General features: G+C 43.4%; 1 protein-coding gene across 1 annotated transcript; it reads left to right on the top strand.

Moving 5' to 3' along the window:
* The first annotated feature begins 24 nt into the window (after positions 1-24).
* On the top strand, positions 25-22,530 carry ntf3 (neurotrophin 3). The gene is made up of 2 exons (XM_068005338.1): positions 25-401; positions 21,361-22,530. Exons 1-2 carry the CDS (start codon positions 384-386, stop codon positions 22,153-22,155), a joined length of 813 nt encoding a protein of 270 aa, XP_067861439.1. The 5' UTR covers positions 25-383; the 3' UTR covers positions 22,156-22,530.
* Positions 22,531-23,550: the final 1,020 nt, after the last annotated feature.

The raw sequence follows: 23,550 nt of genomic DNA, 5'->3' as shown, positions 1-23,550 counted from the left end.
TATTTCTCCAAAAGGAAGTGGGTGTTTGCGTTTGAAGGGGACAGCGCAGCGGATCAGTACCCAGGACAGCGGTTGGCGTCAGCTTGCTACTGGCCCTTGAGTCCGTCTCAAACGTTAAAGGTCACGGCAGTTTGTGTGTTAATATTCAGAGCACAGAACCATCTGACTGGTTACTTGTAAGCAGCACATTCCCCAGATCTCTCTCCCCCCCCCCCCCTCTCTCTCTCTCTCCTTCTCACACTCACACACTCATCCAGTCACTGAGACTCATCCACAAGATGAGCCGTCGCCAGCTCAGCTCCCTCGCCAGCTCAGACCATTTATAATCAAGTCAAAATTCTCACCTTCATGTCGGCGCGCATCCACGGATACACACGGATGCCATGGTCAGTTCTATTACGGTAAGGACATTCTTTTCATGGTTCTAAGTCTGGCTTAATATACCCATAGTGTGGCAAAGTTTGTAGAAAAGGGTTAAAGGGCATTGAGCCAGCAAATATTTATTTTTATTGCATAGTGGAGTTTCGTTTATTTGTTTTATAATGTAAATACTTGGGGGAGACGTCTGGAATGTATACAGTACGGGCAAAGCAGTTCGTGCGGGAAAACATACGGTTTGCATTAAAGGCGCAAGGAGCTACAGCTTCTTTTTAGATTGTAAGACTAGCGGGGGTTTTGAAGCGAACAGACCAGCGGAAAAGTCCATCAGTACAAGGAGAGGGGGAAAGGGGGGGGGGGGTCGATTGACTGCAGAAAAGCCAGCTAGAGAGTGTGTGGCTGCAGGAAAGATTAAATTGAAAGAGGGAAGGTGGAACTGAAGCTGGAGTGAAGCAGACTGCAGTAAAATAGCAAGCGCCCTACAGGCTGATCTCCACCGGGCCGGAAAAGGCAGGCTGGAGGAATGAACAGCGACTTACAACACCGGGGCTTGTCCCACACAAACTCCACTAGCCCCCTTTCTGTAAACCCTGGGATCTAAAGCGCCCCACTCTGAGAGCGCCTGAAATTAATGTATCGGTCCTTAAACGATTCTGCTGGGAGATGTGTAGCGAAGCTAAGAGTATAGAAGGAATGTGGGAGACCTCGGGAGGAGAGGTTCTGCAAATACTGACACCCCCTCTCCCTCTCAGAAAAGTTGATTGCTGAAGTCGGTTTGAGTGCAAATAACTTGTTAAAACAACATTTCAAAGTAACGTGGCGAATAGATGTGGAAAAAAAACAGCAACAGAGCAAGTGTTAAACTCGGCGCCACGACTTCGCCTTTATATAAATCTCGTGCAATCGTTTAATGTGGGTTTGTTTTTAAACATTTATATAGAGTAATATATTTAAGGTCGTGGTTTTAATGGGTATCGTAAACACTCAGATTAACCCGCTCTACAGATCCCTGTCCCACTTGGCAGCATCACTCGCTGCACTCGGCGAATCCTGCCTGCTGCAGAACGATTTCAGCGAAGGACCAGCAAAGGACAGCGGCAGCCAGGGACTCAAAGGTTTCAGCCAGCTGGACATGTAGAAGGATGTATTCCTTCCGTTTCAGCAAACGCAGAACTGGCTGTTTGCAAACTCAAAAAAAAAACCCCGGAACCATCGCCAAGAGCTTTATAACTTTAAACATACGAGCGTTTTCTTGTTTTTTTTCTTTTAAACGGCATTACGTCCACGTTCAGGATTATCTGCGCAGAAACATGCTCAGTATGTATTGCCTGTATATAGAACAACACTGGACACTGTTGTTTATAGGGTCAAGCTCCTTGCACGCTTTAACGCTAATTTATTGTTCAGCTCGGAGGACTAGTGTTTGAAAAGATCGTGAACGGCAGTGAGGCCAATAACACGTATGGTGGCAGACTCTCTCACTCAGTTTTTTTTTGGAATAATTGCATATCCTATTTCTGGCAATTAATCTTAAATTGGACACGCTTGGCCAAGTCTGAACATGGCATCTCTTTGAGGGTGGTTTAGACTTTAACATACCGTGGCGATCCCAATTTGCAGTTAGGGCTTAAAGCAATGAACTATGTTCTCAGTTGCGTGCTGTACTTTGAAAGCAATTCAGACTTTAGCAGATATGTAAACATGAATGTAAGGGTGACATCATTCTTTGGAGCACCTTTCATTCGACTACAGGTACAGCTGGTAACTGTGTCCTGAATGAGTAGGGGGACGCGTTTTAAAACAGATCAGACCTCAAGGAGGCCACTGTTACACTGCCTTACCGGTCTCAGACTGGTATGTGTGTAGTGCGATGCACAGCTGGCAGACCCAAGTTATACTGTAGGCTGAGGTCCGTTGTTGGTTGCTCAGCCAGGAGTGTTTGGATCCATGCACGGAACTCTACTCTCCCCAGGCTGCTAATCGTTAACATGATGGTGGGAAGAGGCTCGTGTGGAGCATAAACCCCGGCATGGATTAGTTGGGCCGAATGGCTTACTTCTGTTCTGTAGATTGTTTGTGATTCTGTGTATAGAAGTGGTATCAATCCTCACATATTATAAATATTCACACCTGTACATTTTTAAAACATGGCCTCACACCAGGCAGGAGCTAGCTAGACCCATCCGAGTGGTAAGGCACTATCTAGTAGTGTTGGAGTATCTCACACTTGCCAGCTTCAGGACACTGGGGAATCAGATCAGAGTCCAGTTGGGCTTCAGTTCTACTGCAGTAACCAGTCGGAGACCGATGTAACTGCGGAGTGCAATGCAGGTGACGGACCGGAGTTAATAGACCAATAACAAGCAAGCTCAACATATGTGTACCTGAACACACGCGGAGAATTCCACTCCTTGGGGACTGATTTTAATGGTAGAGGAGCGTAAACTTCCTACTAACGGTAAAAAGATTGAGGAGGGGCTGATTTTTACAGTTTGCATTGCTGGCGAGAACCTGGTCCGCTGGCGACACATCGGAAAATCATGGGCCGAGCCTCGGCAGTGGGTGACGATCTGAATGACTCGAGGAATCTAAAGACACTTCTCAAAGTTCCCAGCAGACACTCGGGAGTCAAACTAGGTTTTAATACAAGCTGCAGTTATACTGGAGCCTGGGTAGAGCTGAAACGAGTGGATGGGGTGGGTGGGGTGAAGGAGAGGTCTCGCACCTCCCGGATTTAATGCACCGATCAAGGTCTGACTTCTGAGCCACAGGGAGTAAGTTTTACTATTTAGTCCAATCAAGCCCTGCATGACCAGGGTGTATGTTGCGGCCTTTTTTTTGAAGGGGGTGGATTTTCCAGTCAATCCATGTGTACAGGTTATCCAGCGCCCTGACCTCTATGGTTACAATTTCTCATAGACACACCTGTCCTGCGAAGCTCCAGTCAGGGAGAGCTAAATCAGAAATAAAAATACGCGATAATGTCCCCTGAAGCCCTTTTATGCGAAACTGGCAGTATAACTGCAGTCATACACTGTCGCTACATATTTAAATACTAGTGAGTCACTCGTTAACTTATGGAGTTTCCCCATCAAATTTGCCAGAAGGTTGGATTGAAAGAATCAGAAGCAGCTCAGTCCTCGGGCTTTTTTGCTTTGTTATTGGTTGCCATACAACAAAGCCGGACAGAACAGCGAGCTTTGGGTTTCTGTCTGAGAAAGAGCTTTAGAATAATGAGAGCAAAAGGTCAAAGAGAATGAAAACAGGTAGAGGTAGGCCCTAGAGACAAAAAAAAGCACAACTATTTTCTCAGTGATCCTGTGGAAATCCTCTTGCAAAACGCTCCGCCCTCCTCCCCGGCACCTTCACATCACGTTTAATGGGAACTGAAGGCTTGAACAGACATTTAAAAAAACATGAATCATAATCATGTTCTGTAAAAGTGCAACATGAACAGCAGAGATAGCGATACACAAGACTGGAGAAGAGTGGGTGAAATCCCACAACAGTTCCTTGGGTTCACAGAGTTCAGTGAACACAAATCACCATGACTGAGAAAGTTATAATCTCTTACCGAAAACATTTTAATCCCAATGATGAGTAGAGATTGTGGGGATCGCCCAATCACCAGTGACATGATTATTTTGCCATCAAAAGGAACAGAGTTTCAATGTCAGAATAGTAGCGAAGCAAGCGAATTCTCGCCCAGTGAATGATGAATCCCTAATACACTGATTGCGGATTTAAGCATCGATCGTTACCAGTCTTCCTTTATTTTAAAAGTGGATTTTTTCTAAACTTTTTTTTTTCAGTTTGTTAATATTTTGGGGGGCATTCTAAAGATGAATGTAAACCTAGTTTGCCTATCCCAGTGAAGGGGATTGTAAGAAAATCAGGGATCCTAAAAATTAGATATGTTCGTTACTTACTCGGAATGTCAGTAAGAACCATATTAATACTTTAAAGCTATTTCTACTTTTTTCGTTTGTGGTGTTGTGAAATTGCTTCGGACTGATTAGGATTAAAATAGACTAAACTCTAGAATGAACTCTGTAATCTATAAACTATTCGTCGCCACTATTCCGGCAAACGTGGGCCGGTTTCTCCCTAATTTGAACACAAAACACCCAACATTTTAGTAAAAGGTAATAAAAAGATAGAGACTGAATTGTGCAGCCCCTCAGTTGAGAATGGCCATTAGCGTTAAGTCTTTATCGCTTGTAAAAGCTGTTTGGTTGTTTTAATTAGGGAGTGTTTGGGTTTCTGTCTTGCTCAGGGAAAGTTGGATTTTAGAGAGAACATTGTTTCTTTGGAAAAGAGCGACACCTCTCGACCAATCAACCCAGCTTTGTGCCTCAGATCGGACACAAAAAATGTCCAAGGACATTTTTGTTTCTAAGCAGTTACCCAAATTAAACTGATTAGCGGGTAAAAAAATGTCCAAGGACATTGTCCAGTTTCATTTGGGTAACTGCAAAATATCATTGTTTTCTCCTCAAATACGATTTTATTGGAATCGCTCTCTTTATTTTCGTATTGTCTCTTTCCCACACAATTTGCAAACTTCGTCCAGCGAGCTGTGCAAAGGCCGCCACCCTGCTCAGCAAATGATCTTTGCTTTATTTCCATAATTTTAAACGGTCTAAGTGTGCAAGCACGCGCCTGCCGATCATGCAGAATGCTACAAACACATGTTAAACCGTGACAAAATGAGTTGAAATCTGGAATTCCTTAACTTCCCGATACAAATATCTGCATGGAGCGTGTAGGCATTCTGTAAGATTATAACCCTTGAATTTTAGGGATCTCAAGATTGAGAAATGGAGTTGGTTTTCACACTGACCTCTGAGATCTGGGCTGCAATTCCAGCCCAGACTGATGGGATAAACATGTCCTTTCTCAACATGCTCACAGGGTTAACTCCCCCTAAGCATCAATCATCAGTGGACACTGTGCTACATCACTGACCGTGTATGTATTATTGTGCAGTAAATTGGAGGGTGCAGAGTAGATTTGCTAGAATGGTGCCAGTGATGAGGGATTTCAATTATGTGGAGAGGCTGGAGAAGCTGGGGTTGTTCTCCTTGGAGCAGAGTAGGTTAAGGAGAGATTTAGTAGAGTTAAAATTATGACGAGTTTTGATAGAGTAGATAGGAAGAAACTGTTTCCACTGGCAGGAGGGTCGAAAACTAAATGACACAGATTTAAGATAATTGGCAAAAGAACCAGGGGACAGATGAGGAGAATTTTTTTTACCCTGTGAGTTGTTATGATCTGGAATGTGCTGCCTGAACGGGTGGTGGAAGCAGATTCAATAGTAACTTTCAAAAGGGAATTGGATATACACTTGAAAAGGAAAAAATTGCAGAGCTGTGGGGAAAGAGCAGGGGAGTGGGACTAATTGGATAGCTCTTTCAAAGAGCCGGCACAGGCACGATGGGCCAAATGGCCTCCGGTGCAGTAAGATTCTATGATTGTATGAAATTAGTGAGCTAGCATTATTGGAGTGAATGCTATAAGAACAAAAGAACTGTATTACTGATAATGTTGGGGTTAATGTATTATTGTGCTGCTTTGGTTAGTAGTTGTAGTTCACCTTAACCTAAAATATAATCTAGGCTGACACTTAAATGTCAGAAATGCCAAGTTTCAGGTGAGATGTTTAAACCTGTTCAGATGGATGTAAACGATGCCAGGGTAGACAGTCCACTTTTGCACGGGTCCTCTTGTGATTTTCAGGTCATCAAAGTGAATGGGTGGAAATCTGGGCTGGTGGGCAAAGAAGTGGAATTTCTAACCCTTAATGACACTTATTTGGTGACAAGCAGGGAGCTGTCCTGGTGTCCTGACCAACATTCATCTCTCAACCTTCACCACCAAAAAAATTATCTGGCTATTTATCACATATTCTGTTTGTGAGAACTTTCTGTACACAAATTGCCTGCCATGTCTACAAAACACAGCAACTACATTTCAAAAGTAATTGAACAAAAGCAAAATACTGTGGAAGCTGGAAATCTTTAATAAAAACAGAAAATGCCTGCAAACACTCAACAGGTCAGGCAGCGTTTGTGGAGAAAGAAACAAAGTTAAAATGTTTCAGGTCGATGACCTTTCATCAGAGTTTTGATGAAAAGTCACCGACCTGAAATGTTAACTCTGTTTCTTTCTTCGCAGATGCTGCCTGACCTGCTGAGTGTTTCCAGGCATTTTCTGTTTCTACTTCAAAAATAATTAATTGGCTGTGAAGCACTTTGCGATGTGGTGAGAAATGTGCTAACGTGCTGTATAAATGCAAGTCTTTCTTTAACATGCGCATACAGTTTTTTTTTAACCTTGTTAAAAGAGTAGAAGAAATCAGAAGAATTTGAGAGTTAACTAGAGTGAGAGTGAGCTTTGCTGAACACTACTGCACGGGTCCCAGAGCTATCATGTATTTGCTCGACCACTAGCAGGAAGAACAGGGGAGTGTGGCCAAGGATATCTGAGGGTGCAAAAGGTGAACCCTCCGCACTTCCTTCTACCAAATACATTGGGAATAACACAGACATGCCAGCTACTGGAGCAATGTGTAGAAAATTGCATCTCATCAAGGATGCATGAATTGCAACAATTATACATTCCTTTCTGGCGCAAAAACACAAAAGGAAAAGCGGCCCAACCATGGCTAACAAAAGAAATTAAGGATAGTATTAGATCCAAGAGCAGTCATATAAAGTTGCCAGAAAAAGCGACAAGCCTGAGGATTGGGAGCAGTTTAGAATTCAGCAAAAAAGGACCAAGAGATTGATTAAGAGGGGAAAAATAGAGCGTAAGAGTAAATGTGCAAGGAACATAAAAGTGGACTGTAAAAGCTTCTACAAGTATGTAAAAAGAAAAAGATTAGTGAAGACAAATGTAGGTCCCTTACAGTCAGAAATGGGAGAATTTTTAATGGGGAACAAGGAAATGGCAGAGCAATGAAACAAATACTTTGGTTCTGTCTTCACTAAAGAGGACACAAATAACTTCCCAGAAATGCTAGGGAACTAAGGGGCTAGTGAGAAGGAGGAATTAAAGGAAATTAGTATTAGTAAAAAAAGTGTTGGAGAAATTAATGGGGCTGAAAGCCAATAAATCCCCAGGGCCTGATAATCTGCATCCCAGAGTACTAAAAGAGATAGCCATGGAAATAGTGGATGCATTGGTTGTCATCTTCTAAAATTCTATAGATTATGGAACAGTTTCTGCAGATTGGAGGGTGGCAAATGTAACCCCACTATTTAAAAAAGGAGGGAGAGAGAAAACAGGGAACCAAACCGGAAAATGCTAGAGTATATTATAAAGGATGTGAAAACAGGACACTTAGAAAATATCAACGTGATTAGACAAAGTCAACATGGATTTATGAAAGGGAAATCATGTTTGACAAACCTACTGGAGTTTTTTGAGGATGTAACTGGTAGAACAGATAAGGGAGAACCAGTGGATATGGTTTATTTGGATTTTCAGAAGGCCTTTGATAAAGTCCCACATAAGAGGTTAGTGTGCAAAATTAAAGCACATGGGACTGGTGGTAATATACTGGCATGGATTGAAAATTGGTTAATAGACAGGAAACAGAGAGTAGGAATAAATAGGTCTTTTACAGGCTGGCAGGTGGTGACTAGTGAGGTACCTCAGGGATCAGTGCTTGGGCCCCAGCTATTCACAATATATATCAATGATTTGGATGAGAGAACCAAATGTAATATTTCCAAGTTTGCTGGTGACACAAAACTAGGTGGGATAGTGAGTTGTGAGGAGGATGCAAAGAGGCTTCAAGGCGATTTAGACAAGTTGAGTGAATGGGCAAATACATGGCAGATGCAGTGTAACGTGGATAAATGTAAAGTTATCCACTTCGGAAGGAAAAACAGAAAGGAAGAGTATTATTTAAATGGTGATAGATTGGGAAATGTTGATGTACAAAGGGACCTGGGTGTCCTTATACACCAGTCACTGAAAGCAAACATGCAGGTGCAGCAAGCCGTTAGGAAGGAAAATGGTATGTTGGCCTTCATTGCAAGAGGATTTGAGTACAGGAACAAGGATATCTTACTGCAGTTATACAGGGCCATTGGTGAGACCACACCTGGAGTATTGTGTGCAGTTTTGGTCTCCTTACCTAAGAAAAGATATACTTGCCATAGAGGGAGTGCAATGAAGGTTCACCAGACTGATTCCTGGGATGGCAGGACTGTGGTATGAGGAGAGATTGGGTCGACTCGGCCTGTATTCACTCGAGTTTAGAAGAATGAGAGGGGATCTCATTGAAACATATAAAATTCTGACAGGGCTAGACAGACTGGATGCAGGGAGAATGTTTCCCCTGGCTGGGAGGTCCAGAACGAGGGGTCACAGTCTCAGGATACGGGGTTGGATATTTAGGACTGAGATGAGGAGAAATTTCTTCACACAGAGGGTGGTGAACCTGTGGAATTCTCTACCACAGAAGGCTGTGGAGGCCAAGTCACTGAATATATTTAAGAAGGAGATAGATAGATTTCTAGACACAAAAGGTATGGGGAGAGAGTGGGAATATGGTATTGAGATAGAGGATAAGCCATGATCATATTGAATAATGGAGCAGACTCAAAGGGCCGAATGACCTACTCCAGCTCCTATTTTCTGTGTTTCTATGTGATCACAGACTCTTGCCAGCTCCTGCAGTAAATTCATGATTCAGAGTGTGGAAGTCAAAGTCATCACCAAACTTCTACACCACTGGATCCTTCCTTACACTACTGGAGATATCATTAGGATCAGACAATATATCATACACCGTTGCATAAAGCAGCTAACTGATGCCCTGTTTCAGCATTCATCAGCATATATTATGATAAATAGCAACAAGCACGACCAGCTGGCGAAGCCAACTTAACTATTCGAACATACAAAATTGACGGGTAGAAAAAGACCAGCTGGTCCATCAAGCTTGCCCCTCACCATGATGGCTGCAGCATCGTGACTAAACACTTGCTACAACTGCCCCCCCCCCCCCCCCACCACGCAGCTGTGTAAAGTCCTGGGAGAGACAAAAAAAAAGAGAAAAAATGTTCTGAAAAAGTCTACGCTGCTCTGAAGTAAATAGACCAATGTCCTTGAGCCCCGCTGAGTAGCCGAGGTTCTTTAAGCTAGGAATCATACTTGTAGCTCTCCTCTGGACCTTTTCCAAGGCCACTATGTCACCCACCATGTGGGGGGACCAAAACTGGGCACAGTACTCCAGATGCGGTCTGACCAGCGACCTGTCTGGTGTCAAAATGGTGTCCTTTGATTTATAATGAATGGCTCTATTAATACAACCCAGTACCCTGATAACTTTAGCTACAGTTTCTCTACATTAGTCCTTTTGAGTTGTGTGGCATTCCCTAAATGTAAGGCGCCATTCACTGCAGATACATCTCCATTCTTGTACCTGTAGGTGATACACTGCCTTTCATTACCGGAAAGGGTTCTACTTAATGAATATTCAGGTAGCGTGTAATTACTAGAAAAGAAAATGCTGCATCTAAATGCTCGCTTTCCTTGCAATATGCCTGATGCACACATCTTCATGAAATTCACTGTTCCATCATTGTTTGGGGGGCAGGGGTAAATTGAGTGGAAAGTTGGCTTTACAAAAGGAAAAAGATAGAGGAACAGACACTTTCAGGATTGTTCTACTATAAGGAGCCTTCAATATGGAACTTTGTAAATAGATTTTGGTCCAAGTATGCCAACAGGTCACCACATTTTTTACTTTCACCTTGCACAAACCCAAATAAAGTGTATTGACTCTTATTCTCTAAATATTTCACATTTAATTTACATGTGCTGGCAGTATTTACTATGAAACGAAGAACCATGCCTGCATTTACTGTATGTGATGTGGTGCACTGCTCTTTTGCTCCTTTTATGGATGTACAACTATGCTATGGTTTTCCTTGTGAACTAGATGAAGGTTTCACCATAATTTTCCTGTGGACTTTATGATTCTGTTGGCCAGATCACTCCATTTGTAACACACTGATGGATCTGTCAGTGTGCTAGGAACTTGCCTAGTGACAGATGAAGGCAAGGCGGCAACCAACCTGTTCCTGTGCATCTGTGTGCTGGAGGTTAAGTTCTAATGGTGGCCCCAGGTCTTTATGAGCAAACGCCACTGCACCCCATCAGATCCATGACCTTCTCTTTTATGTAGTCCCCAGTCTGCTTCCATGCCTATCAAAACTGTCTTTTATCGTATGCTGGACTTTAGACCCAGTGCTTTATCAACATCAGTGACACGGTTCCTGAGAGATTCTGCAAGTAGAGTTGGCAGTCACATTGCTGTGGTTTCCACCACAGATGCCAGTGCTGTTGCATGGAGAGACATGAGAGCCTGTCTATCTGAGAACTATTACTGCATGAGAGTGATTAGGTGATTGACAACATTATGCATTGAGGCAAGCTACTTGTTCAGTTTTTCACGTTTCCTTCCCTGTGATCTAAGAATCATGCAGTTGGAATTACAGAGTAACTCTGCAGGGCTCACGGCCATGGAGAACCTCTGTGCTGTAATGAGCAGTCCTTCTTAAGCCTCTCTGCCCCTTCTACAGCCAAGACATCTGACTCACCTTGTGTTCCCTGTTGCAACTCACTACAGTCCCCCGGTTGCTGTGTTTCAGCTGATTCTACTACAGGTGTTTTGGGTGACGCTCAGTGCTAAAGTGAAAATTTATGTGCTGAGCCACAGGTTTCCTCTTCTTCCTCCTGCTCCTCAGCTTGGGTCCCTTCTGTGGATGTAGAAAATGGCACATTATGAGCAGAAGGCCAGTGATAGCCATATTACTTTGATAAAGGCAGCTCATGATTATGTTTTGTGGCATCATAAAAGCAATGTATGTCTGTCAATTGTGCAGTGAATGTACATGCATTATTATTTGACAAAACAAATGCACTGTCATTGCCACCAAGCTCAGTGTCCTTCGTTCGTGAACAGTCTCCTAGCCAAGATTTCAATAATGGCCTTTTCATAGGGCATAAGGGGCTTCTAGTAAGGCTAGGACTCCATCTCTGGTTGGCCATATGACTGAAGGTTTCATCACATGATCTTTTGCCTCCAACTGCCCCACTCCATCTCCAATATTATTATATAACCAATAAACAAAAGTGTTCAAAGAAGATTAAAAAAAAAAATCAAATTTTTTAATGTCCCTGTGATTTTTCTCCTGGGTTGCTAGCAGCAGTATCCAGGAAATTAATCTTTAATTCCTGGAGACTCCGGGACAATCCTGGAGGGTTGGTGACCCTACGTAGGGCGTGTCATATCCAGGTCCCTGCCTGCGGCACGTATTAAATATAGTTTTATTCTGTAAAGAACATTGAAAGAGAGGAGAGATATAGGTAATAGTGAGGCCAACATCATAATGTGTATTTCTGCAGGTATAGGAGATTGGAATGTGAAGTGCTTTGCCAGGTGAAATTCAGAAAAGGCAAGTGAATAGTTTCAACCCTGCTTGCATTTTGCTACAGGCAATCAACATTCTTTCCAGCTGCTACTTCTCTGGTCTCTGTTTTGTACGCTGCTGTAATCCTTTTCAAATGTCCTCATTACCTCTCTGATACACTGCAGCACTCATATCAAGTAACTGGATAACTCAGCCATAACAATACTCTTCAGTGAGTTTACTCAGGCAAACATACCTGACACCAAATGGGTGAAGCTAACCGCACGAAACTACCTCAAATTGGCAATATTTTTTAAAACTGAGGTGAAAGCTAATTGTGCAGGATACCAGCAAAACTTAAAAGGGTGATGGAGAAGATGAGTTAACCCCGGGATTAAATAATGCCAAGTTTGAGTTCTAAAAGCTTGTCAATCGTAGGAGATAAAACTGGGGAGAGCATCACTCATGTCTAGTTGGGAGTTGTTGAGAGGAAAAGAGGTGTTTGACATAAAAAAGGAAAACACAGGAATGTCACAAAATGAAGAAGGACTAAGTGGTTGGACTTGTTAGAGACACAAAGAAACTATCTTCGAAGAAATAAATGAAAGGAGGTTTTCATTGACCCATTAAAAGGCATGGAGGATAGTAAGATAGAATGATTTAACATAGCACTGTGAGAGGAATGGGAGACTGTGTGCACTGATAATATGAAAGTTAAAGAGCACTGATGGATATACAGTATAGTCATCACTGGCAATCTCTTAAAATGGCTGGGGTGGGAATTTTTTAAAAATGTACCGGTGCAGTAAGGGATGCTCTTCTCAGGCTCGCCCTAACTTATATTGTTGGGGCAATGCACACAATGTTTTATTTTGCATCTTGCCATGCTGCACCTTATATGAGAGTGCTCGATGCTGACACAGGGTGATCAAGATGGAAAAGTTGTTCCATTTCACCCCCCAGGACTGAAATTCCTTTCTGCCCCAGCATTGAAATGTGTAACCTTAACTATGAGAAAAATTCGCAAGGAAATTTCAGTTTATTCCACCACATGTAACATGGCTTTCTAGTCCAGGGGTGTCCAAGTCCTTTTGCTTCTCGGGCTTCATAGGTTTGTACCAGGGAGTTTAAATTAATGATTCCATTAAGATGCATATATCTCAATTTGCTGATTCTAACAGAACATGTTGTTCTGATTTAGGATTTATCCACCAATAAGGCAACAGGGAATCATAGAATTTTACAGCACAGTAGGAAGTGACTTTGCCCATTGTGTCTGCCCCAGCTGCCTCTAAGAGCTGTCCACTTGGTCCCTTTCCCCAGCTCTCTCTAAGAGCTGTCCACTTGGTCCCTTTCCCCAGCTCTCTCTAAGAGCTATCCACTTGATCCCTTTCCCCAGCTCTCTCTGTAAGAGCTGTCCACTTGGTCCCTTTCCCCAGCTCTCTCTAAGAGCTGTCCACTTGATCCCTTTCCCCAGCTCTCTCTAAGAGCTGTCCACTTGGTCCCTTTCCCCAGCTCTCTCTAAGAGCTATCCACTTGATCCCTTTCCCCAGCTCTCTCTGTAAGAGCTGTCCACTTGGTCCCTTTCCCCAGCTCTCTCTAAGAGCTGTCCACTTGATCCCTTTCCCCAGCTCTCTCTAAGAGCTGTCCACTTGGTCCCTTTCCCCAGCTCTCTCTAAGAGCTATCCACTTGATCCCTTTCCCCAGCTCTCTCTGTAAGAGCTGTCCACTTGGTCCCTTTCCCCAGCTCTCTCTAAGAGCTGTCCACTTGGTCCCTTTCCCCAGCTCTCTGTAAGAGCTGTCCACTTGATCCCTTTCCCCAGCTCTCTCTAAGAGCTATCCACTTGGTCCCTTTCCCCAGCTCTCTGTAAGAGCTGTCCACTTGGTCCCTTTCCCCAGCTCTCTCTAAGAGATATCCACTTGGTCCCTTTCCCCAGCTCTCTCTAAGAGCTGTCCACTTGGTCCCTTTCCCCAGCTCTCCCTAAGAGCTGTCCACTTGATCCCTTTCCCCAGCTCTCTCTAAGAGCTGTCCACTTGATCCCTTTCCCCAGCTCTCTGTAAGAGCTGTCCACTTGGTCCCTTTCCCCAGCTCTCTCTAAGAGCTGTCCACTTGGTCCCTTTCCCCAGCTCTCTGTAAGAGCTGTCCACTTGATCCCTTTCCCCAGCTCTCTCTAAGAGCTGTCCACTTGGTCCCTTTCCCCAGCTCTCTGTAAGAGCTGTCCACTTGGTCCCTTTCCCCAGCTCTCTCTGTAAGAGCTGTCCACTTGGTCCCTTTCCCCAGCTCTCTCTGTAAGAGCTGTCCACTTGGTCCCTTTCCCCAGCTCTCTCTGTAAGAGCTGTCCACTTGGTCCCTTTCCCCAGCTCTCTCTGTAAGAGCTGTCCACTTGATCCCTTTCCCCAGCTCTCTCTAAGAGCTGTCCACTTGATCCCTTTCCCCAGCTCTCTCTAAGAGCTATCCACTTGGTCCCTTTCCCCAGCTCTCTCTAAGAGCTGTCCACTTGATCCCTTTCCCCAGCTCTCTCTAAGAGCTGTCCACTTGGTCCCTTTCCCCAGCTCTCTGTAAGAGCTGTCCACTTGGTCCCTTTCCCCAGCTCTCTCTAAGAGCTGTCCACTTGGTCCCTTTCCCCAGCTCTCTGTAAGAGCTATCCACTTGGTCCCTTTCCCCAGCTCTCTGTAAGAGCTGTCCACTTGGTCCCTTTCCCCAGCTCTCTGTAAGAGCTGTCCACTTGGTCCCTTTCCCCAGCTCTCTCTCTAAGAGCTGTCCACTTGATCCCTTTCCCCAGCTCTCTCTAAGAGCTGTCCACTTGGTCCCTTTCCCCAGCTCTCTGTAAGAGCTGTCCACTTGGTCCCTTTCCCCAGCTCTCTCTAAGAGCTGTCCACTTGGTCCCTTTCCCCAGCTCTCCCTAAGAGCTGTCCACTTCATCCCCTTCCCCAGCTCTCTCTAAGAGCTGTCCACTTGGTCCCATTCCCCAGCTCTCTTTCTTTTACATTATAGGCCCTATATTTGTCATTTGCCTCTTTCTCATGTCTCATTTTAATTTTAATTTCTCTACTCTTCTAAGAAGCTCCAGATTTTGCTGCACCACAGTTTTATCATATGGGAATAAGTATAGTCTATATCCAAATCATCTTCTCTTTGAATGTTTCCCATTGTTTGTACCCAGTCTTGCTGCCAATTTATTCTTTCTAATTTATCTAGTTCCTTTTTTCTCATTGAAATCAGTCTTCTTCCAGTAAGGTATCTTTATCTTTGTCTGTTATCTGTCCTTTTCCATATTTTCCAGATGTTCCCCTATCCTTACATTACCTACTTGCCCCACTTCATCTCCTGGAACTAAATCCAGCACTACCACCTTTCTTGTTGGACTATATACTAATCTAGAAAGCAATCCTGGTTACACTGTAGAAACCCATCCCCTTTTTTGCCAGTTACGTTATTCTTACCCTAGTCCACCTTTGGATAATTAAAGTCACCCATTATAATGACCCTGTGTTGCAAACAGCCATTGACAAAACTCTGGACGCACAAAATTCAAACAAAACAAACCAGCAAATAAGAAATTCAAGCAAAGATCCCACCAGCACCTTGTAACAAGTTAACAAAACCATTAGTACCTTATGCAAAGGTAAGATTAGTATAGAGTCTTTTTTTTAAGCTTCCCTTCCCCTTCCCCCAATAAAATATAGACGTTTAAACAGCGGAGACACAGAAACAGATGGTGCATGTTCACCCGAAACACTGAGAGGACATGAATGATGACACATGTGAGAGAATGCTGATCAGGCACAGAGGAGTATCAGTACCCTCTTTCAAAATGGACTGAATCTAGGACTGGGCCTAATATTACAGGTTCAAAATTTAGGCACAGACAAGCATGTCCTGTCTGTATGCATGGCAACATGTTTCAAAAAGGACTGAATCTAGAACTGAACCTGAAATTTTGGATTCACATGTTAACAATAAAGCCACTCAAACATCAGGTATAGATTTATTACTCTAATACTAGCTCCAAACTACTAAATTAAACATCTAAAGCAGAACAGGATGATATCAAGCATACAGGGGGGTGGGGGCTTCGTTACAAACATAAGGCTACTGTACTCTCTCGAACTGAGAAGATTGTGGGGGATTTGAGAGAGGTGTTCACAATGATAAAAGGAATAGACAAGGTAAACATAGAAACATTATTTCCACTGGTGGGTAAACCGAAGACAAGGTGCTGTGATCTCAACGTAAGCACTAGATCCATAAAGGGGGAGATTATAGGACACTTTTTCTCACAAAGAGTTATCAGAACGTGGAATGCATTGCTACAAGTAGTGTGCAGTGTTAAATTGATTACAGCATTCAAAAAGGTGCAGGATGATTATTTAAAGAAAAAGCATATGAAAGAGTTTGAAGAGAAAACAGGAAAATGGGGCTGTGTAAAATCAGCCCCTGCGAGGGCCCTAAATTCAGGGCAGGCAAGAAGAGGAGAATGGCCTCTTACTGTGCGGAAATTTTTATTTTTCTATGCTTCCAATTTTAAGTAAAAATAAAAGATGTAAACACTAGACCTGTGCTAGCTTTATTGTCCCTTTCCCCCTCCTTTTCTTTCCCTGTTCTGTTTTTAAGTTTCATTGTACTAGTTTCTATCTATTATACCTGTTTCAGTATTTTATTTTCTTCGTACTTACCTTTTATCTTCTACCTGTTCCACTGCTGCATTTTGGAAGTGGGAGTAACTGTTTTAAAAAGATTTCTTATTGACTGAAAATACTTGTTTAGCAGCCAATGAAGTTCTGTTAAATCGATGTGACCCCTTAACAGGTGTGACCAGGTCACTCTTTAATGTTCTAATTGTGTACAAAGCAGGGAGTGCCTCCCAGTGACGAGTGAACTTCTTGGCAACTCCCAAACAAGTGAATTCATCTGCAATACTGTAAGGGTTAAAGGAATACTTCAGGACAAGTCACTACAAAATCCTCAAGTATTCAATTGAAAAACAGACTTCTATATCAAAGGCAAAGCACAGGTGCTGTGCGTTAGAGCTCTAACCTGCTGTACACATTTGTGAAGAAAAATTTCCCTTTTGTTCCAAATGGGGCTATTTGGCTTGCAAGGATTCTAAAAGTGGATATCATGTGATCTCACCTGGTCCTTGCACAAATACCACGTGTGTGTTTCCCATTTGGGCTTAAAGTGCGTGCATTGCTCTCATATTATTGTAACATTCAAATAAATAGATCATGTATGCAAATTGAAGCATACATAACCTCTTGTTCTTGAAGGGACGGTGCTGGATGGGTGTAAAGAGAAGCTCCATGTGCAAATGAGTTCTCGAAAAGCCAGAGACATTTTTAATAAATTTGTTTATTTTCCATTCAAAGAGCTTTAAGGTAGTCTGAGTGCTTTGAATGGGGCAGTAGTCAATGTGTAATAGGATGCATGAAAACACTTTGTGATATGCACACCTTGCCTCGCTACTTAGTATAAGGTACTGGTGGGCATATTTCCTTGTTATAAGGTATTGGCAGGTCACCGTACCTTGGTAGAAGGTGCTGGTGGGTATCTTACCATGGCATAAGGTACTGGTGGGTATCTTACCTTATTACAAGGTACTGGTAGGTATCTTACCTTGATACAAGGTACTGGTGGTGGCCTTACCTTGGTTGATTTCTTCATGTCTGGAAACTTTTTTTTCCTATTTAGTGCCACCCGTTTTTGGTGGTGCAGACCATAATGTCCCTTTGTGGTGCATCCAGCCTGGCACACTGTCCTGTAGGGAGGGTGCCCTGGAATAACAAATGGTTCCCCCACTTCTTACAGGGGCAGATCTTCTTCAGCATCAGAAAATCTGAATACTCTGCCTGCTGGTGTTCTGTCAAAATCCTAAGAAGGAACTAAGGGGAAGATTCTCTGCTTTGGTGTGCCTGACATAATCTCTCCTAAACTCTGTTTCCCAAAATTTTCTAGAAAAAATTGGCCTGACCTTTGAACAACGGACAATCCCCTTTCAGTGACTGCAACCGGGCCAGATTTGCAATCCCCTAAATCTGTAAGCTCCGTGTAACTGGCAAATGACATGCCAAGAGCTTGTAGGAAATATATTATCAGGCCTTGTCCCAGAAAATTCATCGGTGTTGACGGGTATGTGCAAATCCTGCAACACGACATACCCCCATGATCCACAAACATTGCAGAAAATTTACTGTTATGCTCCATGGGGTAAATGTTACACTTTATTTCTCCTGGCATAGAGCGTTGCATGACAGGAGTGTATAACAGGAAACTGGGTGTAGAGATCAGTACGTTTAATCCATGCACTTGCACAATTTTTCATCCTTAATGGGCAGAAAATTGCATGGGCTACAATTTGAGTGTACTGACTGCCATGGCCAATTTCCTGATCAGCTCTAAATCTCTAAATTTGCTTCTGTATGCTGAATTACTCATCGCAGATACTACTTTGGAACGGCTGCTGTTAAGGCAAGACATTTCCTTACATCATGAGCAAGAAAGAAGATCAGAGACAGTCACATTCATGTATCTCCTAGAGGCTGGTTTCAGCATAGCGTTTGATGGAAGCATTGGCCAGGCAGATCAACAAGAACAAATAACAACAGGTTCTTGCGATAATATGGTGTCGTTAATGTAGAAAAACCCCCCAAGGTGCTTCACAGAGGTGGAAAGAAAAATGGAACCTGAGCCAAAGAAGGAAAAATTAGGAGAGGTGACCAAAAGCTTGATCAAACAGATGGGTTTTAAGCAAGTTCTTAAAGGAGAAGAGAGATGTTGAGGCAGAGAGGTTTAAGGAGTAAATTGACCCTGAAAGAGGAAAGTGAAAAAATCCCTAAAATATCTATGTAAAGTTTTTTAAATGGTTTATAAAAATTCAATACATGCCCTTCCGATCAGTACTCACTGCACTCCGCTTATGAACTTGTACACTGAACCAGGATGTTTTATTACTTAACATCGCCTTATACAGCCTCAGAAAAGTGCTTAAGATGCCATGTACTTTGTGGGTAGTTTTTAAAACCTTTTAAATAGATGTGCTTTCTTCTGAAAATACACAAAGATAAAGGGCGCTAAATTGGGCCATGTTGCACCCGTTGTTTCAGTGTTACATGGCCTCTCCATCATCCAAGATGGTGTCTTGGCTGCGCATGCACGTTTCCAGCGTGATGTGCACCAGACGCCATCTTGGTATAGGAGTTAGCACATGCGCAAACACTAAACGCCAGTAGCATGTAAAGTAAGGAGAAAATGGATACAACCAGTGTGCAACGCTGATTTAAAGTGATAGACACTATTTTGGGACTTAATGCTCAACTCACCCCCGACCATCTGAATGTGTCATAGAGTGCCTGGAGGACTCCCACCAGCGCTATTTAAAGGGACCATGCAGAATTTACAGGTTTGTGGCTGGATTATTGCTTCTTGCTGCCAAGACATTTGTAACTGTTTTTGGAGGTCTCCTATACTTGAATACTAGGACGCGTGGACATAGCCAAACATTTAGAGCCAGGACATGCAGGAGTGAAGTTAGGAAATGCTTCCACATGCAAAGGCTGGGAGAAGTTTGGAACACTCTTCTGCATACGGCAGTTGATGCTAGCTCAATTGTGAATTCTAAATCTGATATTGATAGATTTCTGTGAACCAAGGGTATTAAGGTATATGGGGCTATGGCGGGTATATGGAGTTAGGTCACAGGACCACCATGATCTCATTGAATGGCGCAACAGGCTCGAGCGGCTAAGTGCCACTGCCACTTGCTGCCTCCTGATATGCGCCACCTTCTCCTGTAAGAAAGCGAGACGTGTGTCTGGGGTTGTGCCTGTCATGGTTGCATAGCTGCCAGTATGTGTGTCCTGTGAGTAGTGGGTGGGCGGCTTGCAACAGTGATAATGTGTAAAAGTGAGAGGAAGCATCTGATTGGAAGAGTTGAGTACTGATGGAAAGCGTTTGTTGGTATGAGGGTGATGGGGGGTGTAGTGCGTGGAGCAGTGGATGCGGCTAGTGGTGTAGTTGGTATGAGACGCCACTTGACAGTTGACCTCACTCATCTTGACCACTCATGTCAAAGCATTGAACTTCTTCCTGCACTGCATCCATGTTCATGATGCTGTGCGCCTGGCATTGACTTTGTCCTCTGCTGCCTCCCACTGCCTTCTGGGTATATATCTGGAGGTCTGCGGATATAGGATGTCCCTCCTTCTGTTCACCTCTTGCACCAAGGCCTCTAGTGCATCAGCAGAGAGCCTTGTTGCACACACTCTTGCAGGCCTGGTACAAACTCAGATCAGCAGATTGGTGAGGCCTGGCATGCAGATTGGAGGATGTGGGATTTAATAGTGCACAACCTTTATTCATTGCTTTAACCTAACTCATCAGTTTGTAAACATAGGGATGGGAGTTGCATCTGTGTTTTGCATGTGCAGTGTCTGATCTCAGTTCACACTCCATGCAGACAGCAAATAACAGGTACCAGATACCTTTAAGAGATTTTTAAGAGACAGCCTGCCTTTAAGAGATTCGGGGTCCCCCTGCAGGTGGAAAGTGCGAATTGCATTGAATCCTTGTGTTAACGCTGATTTGAATCGCTGCTTGAAGATAAGTCTTTCAAAACTGAGCTGAGGAGAAACTTCTTCACTCAGAGGGTAGTAGGTCTGTGGAATTTGCTGCCCCAGGAAGCTGTGGAAGCTACATCATTAAATAAATTTAAAACAGAAATCGACAGTTTCCTAGAAGTAAAGGGAATTAGGGGTTACGGGGAGCGGGCAGGAAATTGGACATGAATTTAGATTTGAGGTTAGGATCAGATCAGCCATGATCTTATTGAATGGCGGAGCAGGCTCGAGGGGCCAATTGGCCTACTCCTGCTCCTATTTCTTATGTTCTTATGTAAGTCCTCAGGCCTCACGAAAGTCTTGTCCTGCCTGCGCAGGGGCCATTGGGCGCAGGGTAATAGCGGATTGCGCTATCCCCGCCCAATAATAGGCAGTACCCAATTTTCTCCCCCAAAGTTCCATAAAGCATACCTTACAGTACTGCTTTAATGATTATATTATTAGTATTAGCTGTGACTCAGTGGTAGCACTCTGGCCTCTGAGTCAGAAGGTTGTGGGTTCAAATCCCACTCCAGAGACCGGAGCATCACATCTAGGCTGACACTTCAGTGCAGTACCAAGGGAGTTCCGCACTGTCGGAGGTGCCGCCTTTCGGATGAAACTAAGGGCCCTGTCTGCCCTCTCAGGTGAAGGTAAAAGATCCTTTTGCACTATTTCAAAGAAGAGCAGGGGAATTGTCCCCGGTGTCCTGGCCAATATTTAACTCTCAATCAACATCACTAAAACAGATTATATGGTTATTATACATTCAGTCGAATTGTGAGAATAACTTAAAAATACAGTGAGACTCGAGGGAAGACAGAGACCTGATGTTTGATGTGAAGGTGAGTGTGTGATTCCTTCAGTATTAACATGTAATAACTGTGCTGTCTCACTTGTGATCTGCACACGTGTCTCGATGGATGTGAACTGACCCCTGCCTGCTTTTCTTCAGATTTTACAGGTGAACAAAGTAATGTCTGTCCTGTTTTACGGCATGCTTCTCACTTATCTCGGTGGCATTCAGGCTACAACCATGGGCAAGAGAAGTTCTTCAGAGGACTCCGTGAGCTCCCTCATCATCAAAATCATCCAGGCGGACATCCTGAAAGGCAAACACTCCAAGCAGAGCGAAGGGGTTAAGGAAAAGTACCAGGACACCAAGCAGAAGACTGACATCCGGAGGAATACAGACTCGATGGGAAATACAATATCTGACTTCCAGCCGATCGTCTCGGTCGATGCCGAATTGCTAAGGCAGAGGAAGCGCTACCACTCGCCCCGAGTGCTGCTGAGCGACCGGCTGCCTTTACAACCACCTCCTTTGTACTTGATTGAGGATTTCACGGGGAATTCGGAGATGGGCAATAGAACAGCCAGGAGGAAACGGTACGCGGACCGCAGGGGGCACCGCGGGGAGTACTCGGTGTGCGACAGCGAGAGCCACTGGGTGACGGACAAAACGGCAGCAATCGACATTCGAGGGAAGCAGGTGACCGTCCTGGGAGAGATTAAAACGGGCAACTCTGCCATCAAACAATATTTTTACGAGACGCGGTGCAGAGAGGCCAAGCCGGTCAAGAACGGCTGCAGGGGCATCGATGACAAATACTGGAATTCCCAATGTAAAACCAGCCAGACCTATGTCAGGGCACTGACCACAGAGAACAATAAATACGTGGGGTGGAGGTGGATCAGGATAGACACCTCCTGCCTCTGTGCATTATCCAGAAAACTAGGCAAATCATGAATCCCCCTCTCCTCTTTCTATGTGAATATATAAATTATTACTTTAAATTATATGACTTTGCATGTAGCGTATGAATGTTTATATTATAGTATAGTTCACAATTTTTATTTATTAAACAAAACGTCAATACATCTGACAAAAAGCTTCTTACAACTCGCCAAAACAAGATATCTAAGTTGTGCCTTGCTTACAGCATCATTAAAAGTCATTGGACCCGTGTTGTTGTGCATTGGTAACTGGTCCAAATGTTTACCTCCCCTTGTTATTTCCTTCCAGCCACTTTTAAGTCAGTATTGTTGTCAATGATTTATTATTGGAATTGTTGGGAACTTGGAAAATTGGTAACACAGATAAAACCCAACCACGAACGGTGGCTGCCAGTCATAAAAGTGCATGTATGCCATTAAATGCACGGCGCATCTTGAGTTGCACTTGCAGAGAGACTGAGAGAAGGAAGCTGAGATCAGAGGGAAGGCTGGCAACGCCATCTGCGCAGATAAAGCTGTTCCATATGTTTCACTCAGTCCCAGAGAGTTTTTCTTTTAGGAAATTATACGATCTTTGCAGTACTGGAGAAAAGACTGCTGTGAATTTCTTCCCCTCCCCCGTACTATTCTGCACACCAGCCAATTTCAAAGTGATTTTTTTTATAATGTACCATTTGCTGTTTTCTTCGAATTGGACCCACCTTACATTGAATCCTCTTTAAATTGTAAGTCCCCCTAAAGCCAAGACTGCATTTGGTGAGATCTGCATTCTTTGTCTTCCTCTTTTATCAATCCTCTGGTTTACTTTATACCAAATTCCAAATTTAGCTGGCCTATGATTCTACTTTTTTAAATATTCTAGTCGTTTGAAGGGAAACTGCTATGTATTTGAATGCTTCATCTTTTGCAGAAGGTTTATACTTTGCAACGAGCTGTTCAATGCGAATCATGGCTGTGGAAAAAAGTGATGATTACCTACCATATGTCACAATGTCAGCAGTGTAACAAAGGCAAAAGGCTGAATCTTTTCAATCAGTATAATAACAAACAGACTCAGAACCCTGGGTAACTTGAAGTTCTGCCAATCATCCAGTGTAACAGTGATATCCGTACAAGGTCCCTTAACAAAATCCATTGCTTCTTAAACAATTATTGTAGCTGGGAGTCATTTGTATGAAATGTTATTTGTTCTTATTCCTCCCACAAAAAAATGAAATCACCATTTAGCTTAAGAAGCACATGTAATTTGATATTACATATGGATATGTAATTACATATTGATTATTATTAATATGTAATAATATTAATGCATTAATGCAGACTAATTGTGATTGGTGAAGGTGAAATGGTGTGTGTGACTGGTTATGATAATAGAAGCACTTGACTTTAGCCATTGGAGATCTGGGTC

This window comes from Heptranchias perlo, chromosome 24 (assembly GCF_035084215.1).
Source record: "Heptranchias perlo isolate sHepPer1 chromosome 24, sHepPer1.hap1, whole genome shotgun sequence".
NCBI classification, from domain to species: domain Eukaryota; kingdom Metazoa; phylum Chordata; class Chondrichthyes; order Hexanchiformes; family Hexanchidae; genus Heptranchias; species Heptranchias perlo.
The sequence above is the reverse complement of the archived record's forward strand: the minus strand, read 5'-3'. Positions and strand labels throughout refer to the sequence as shown.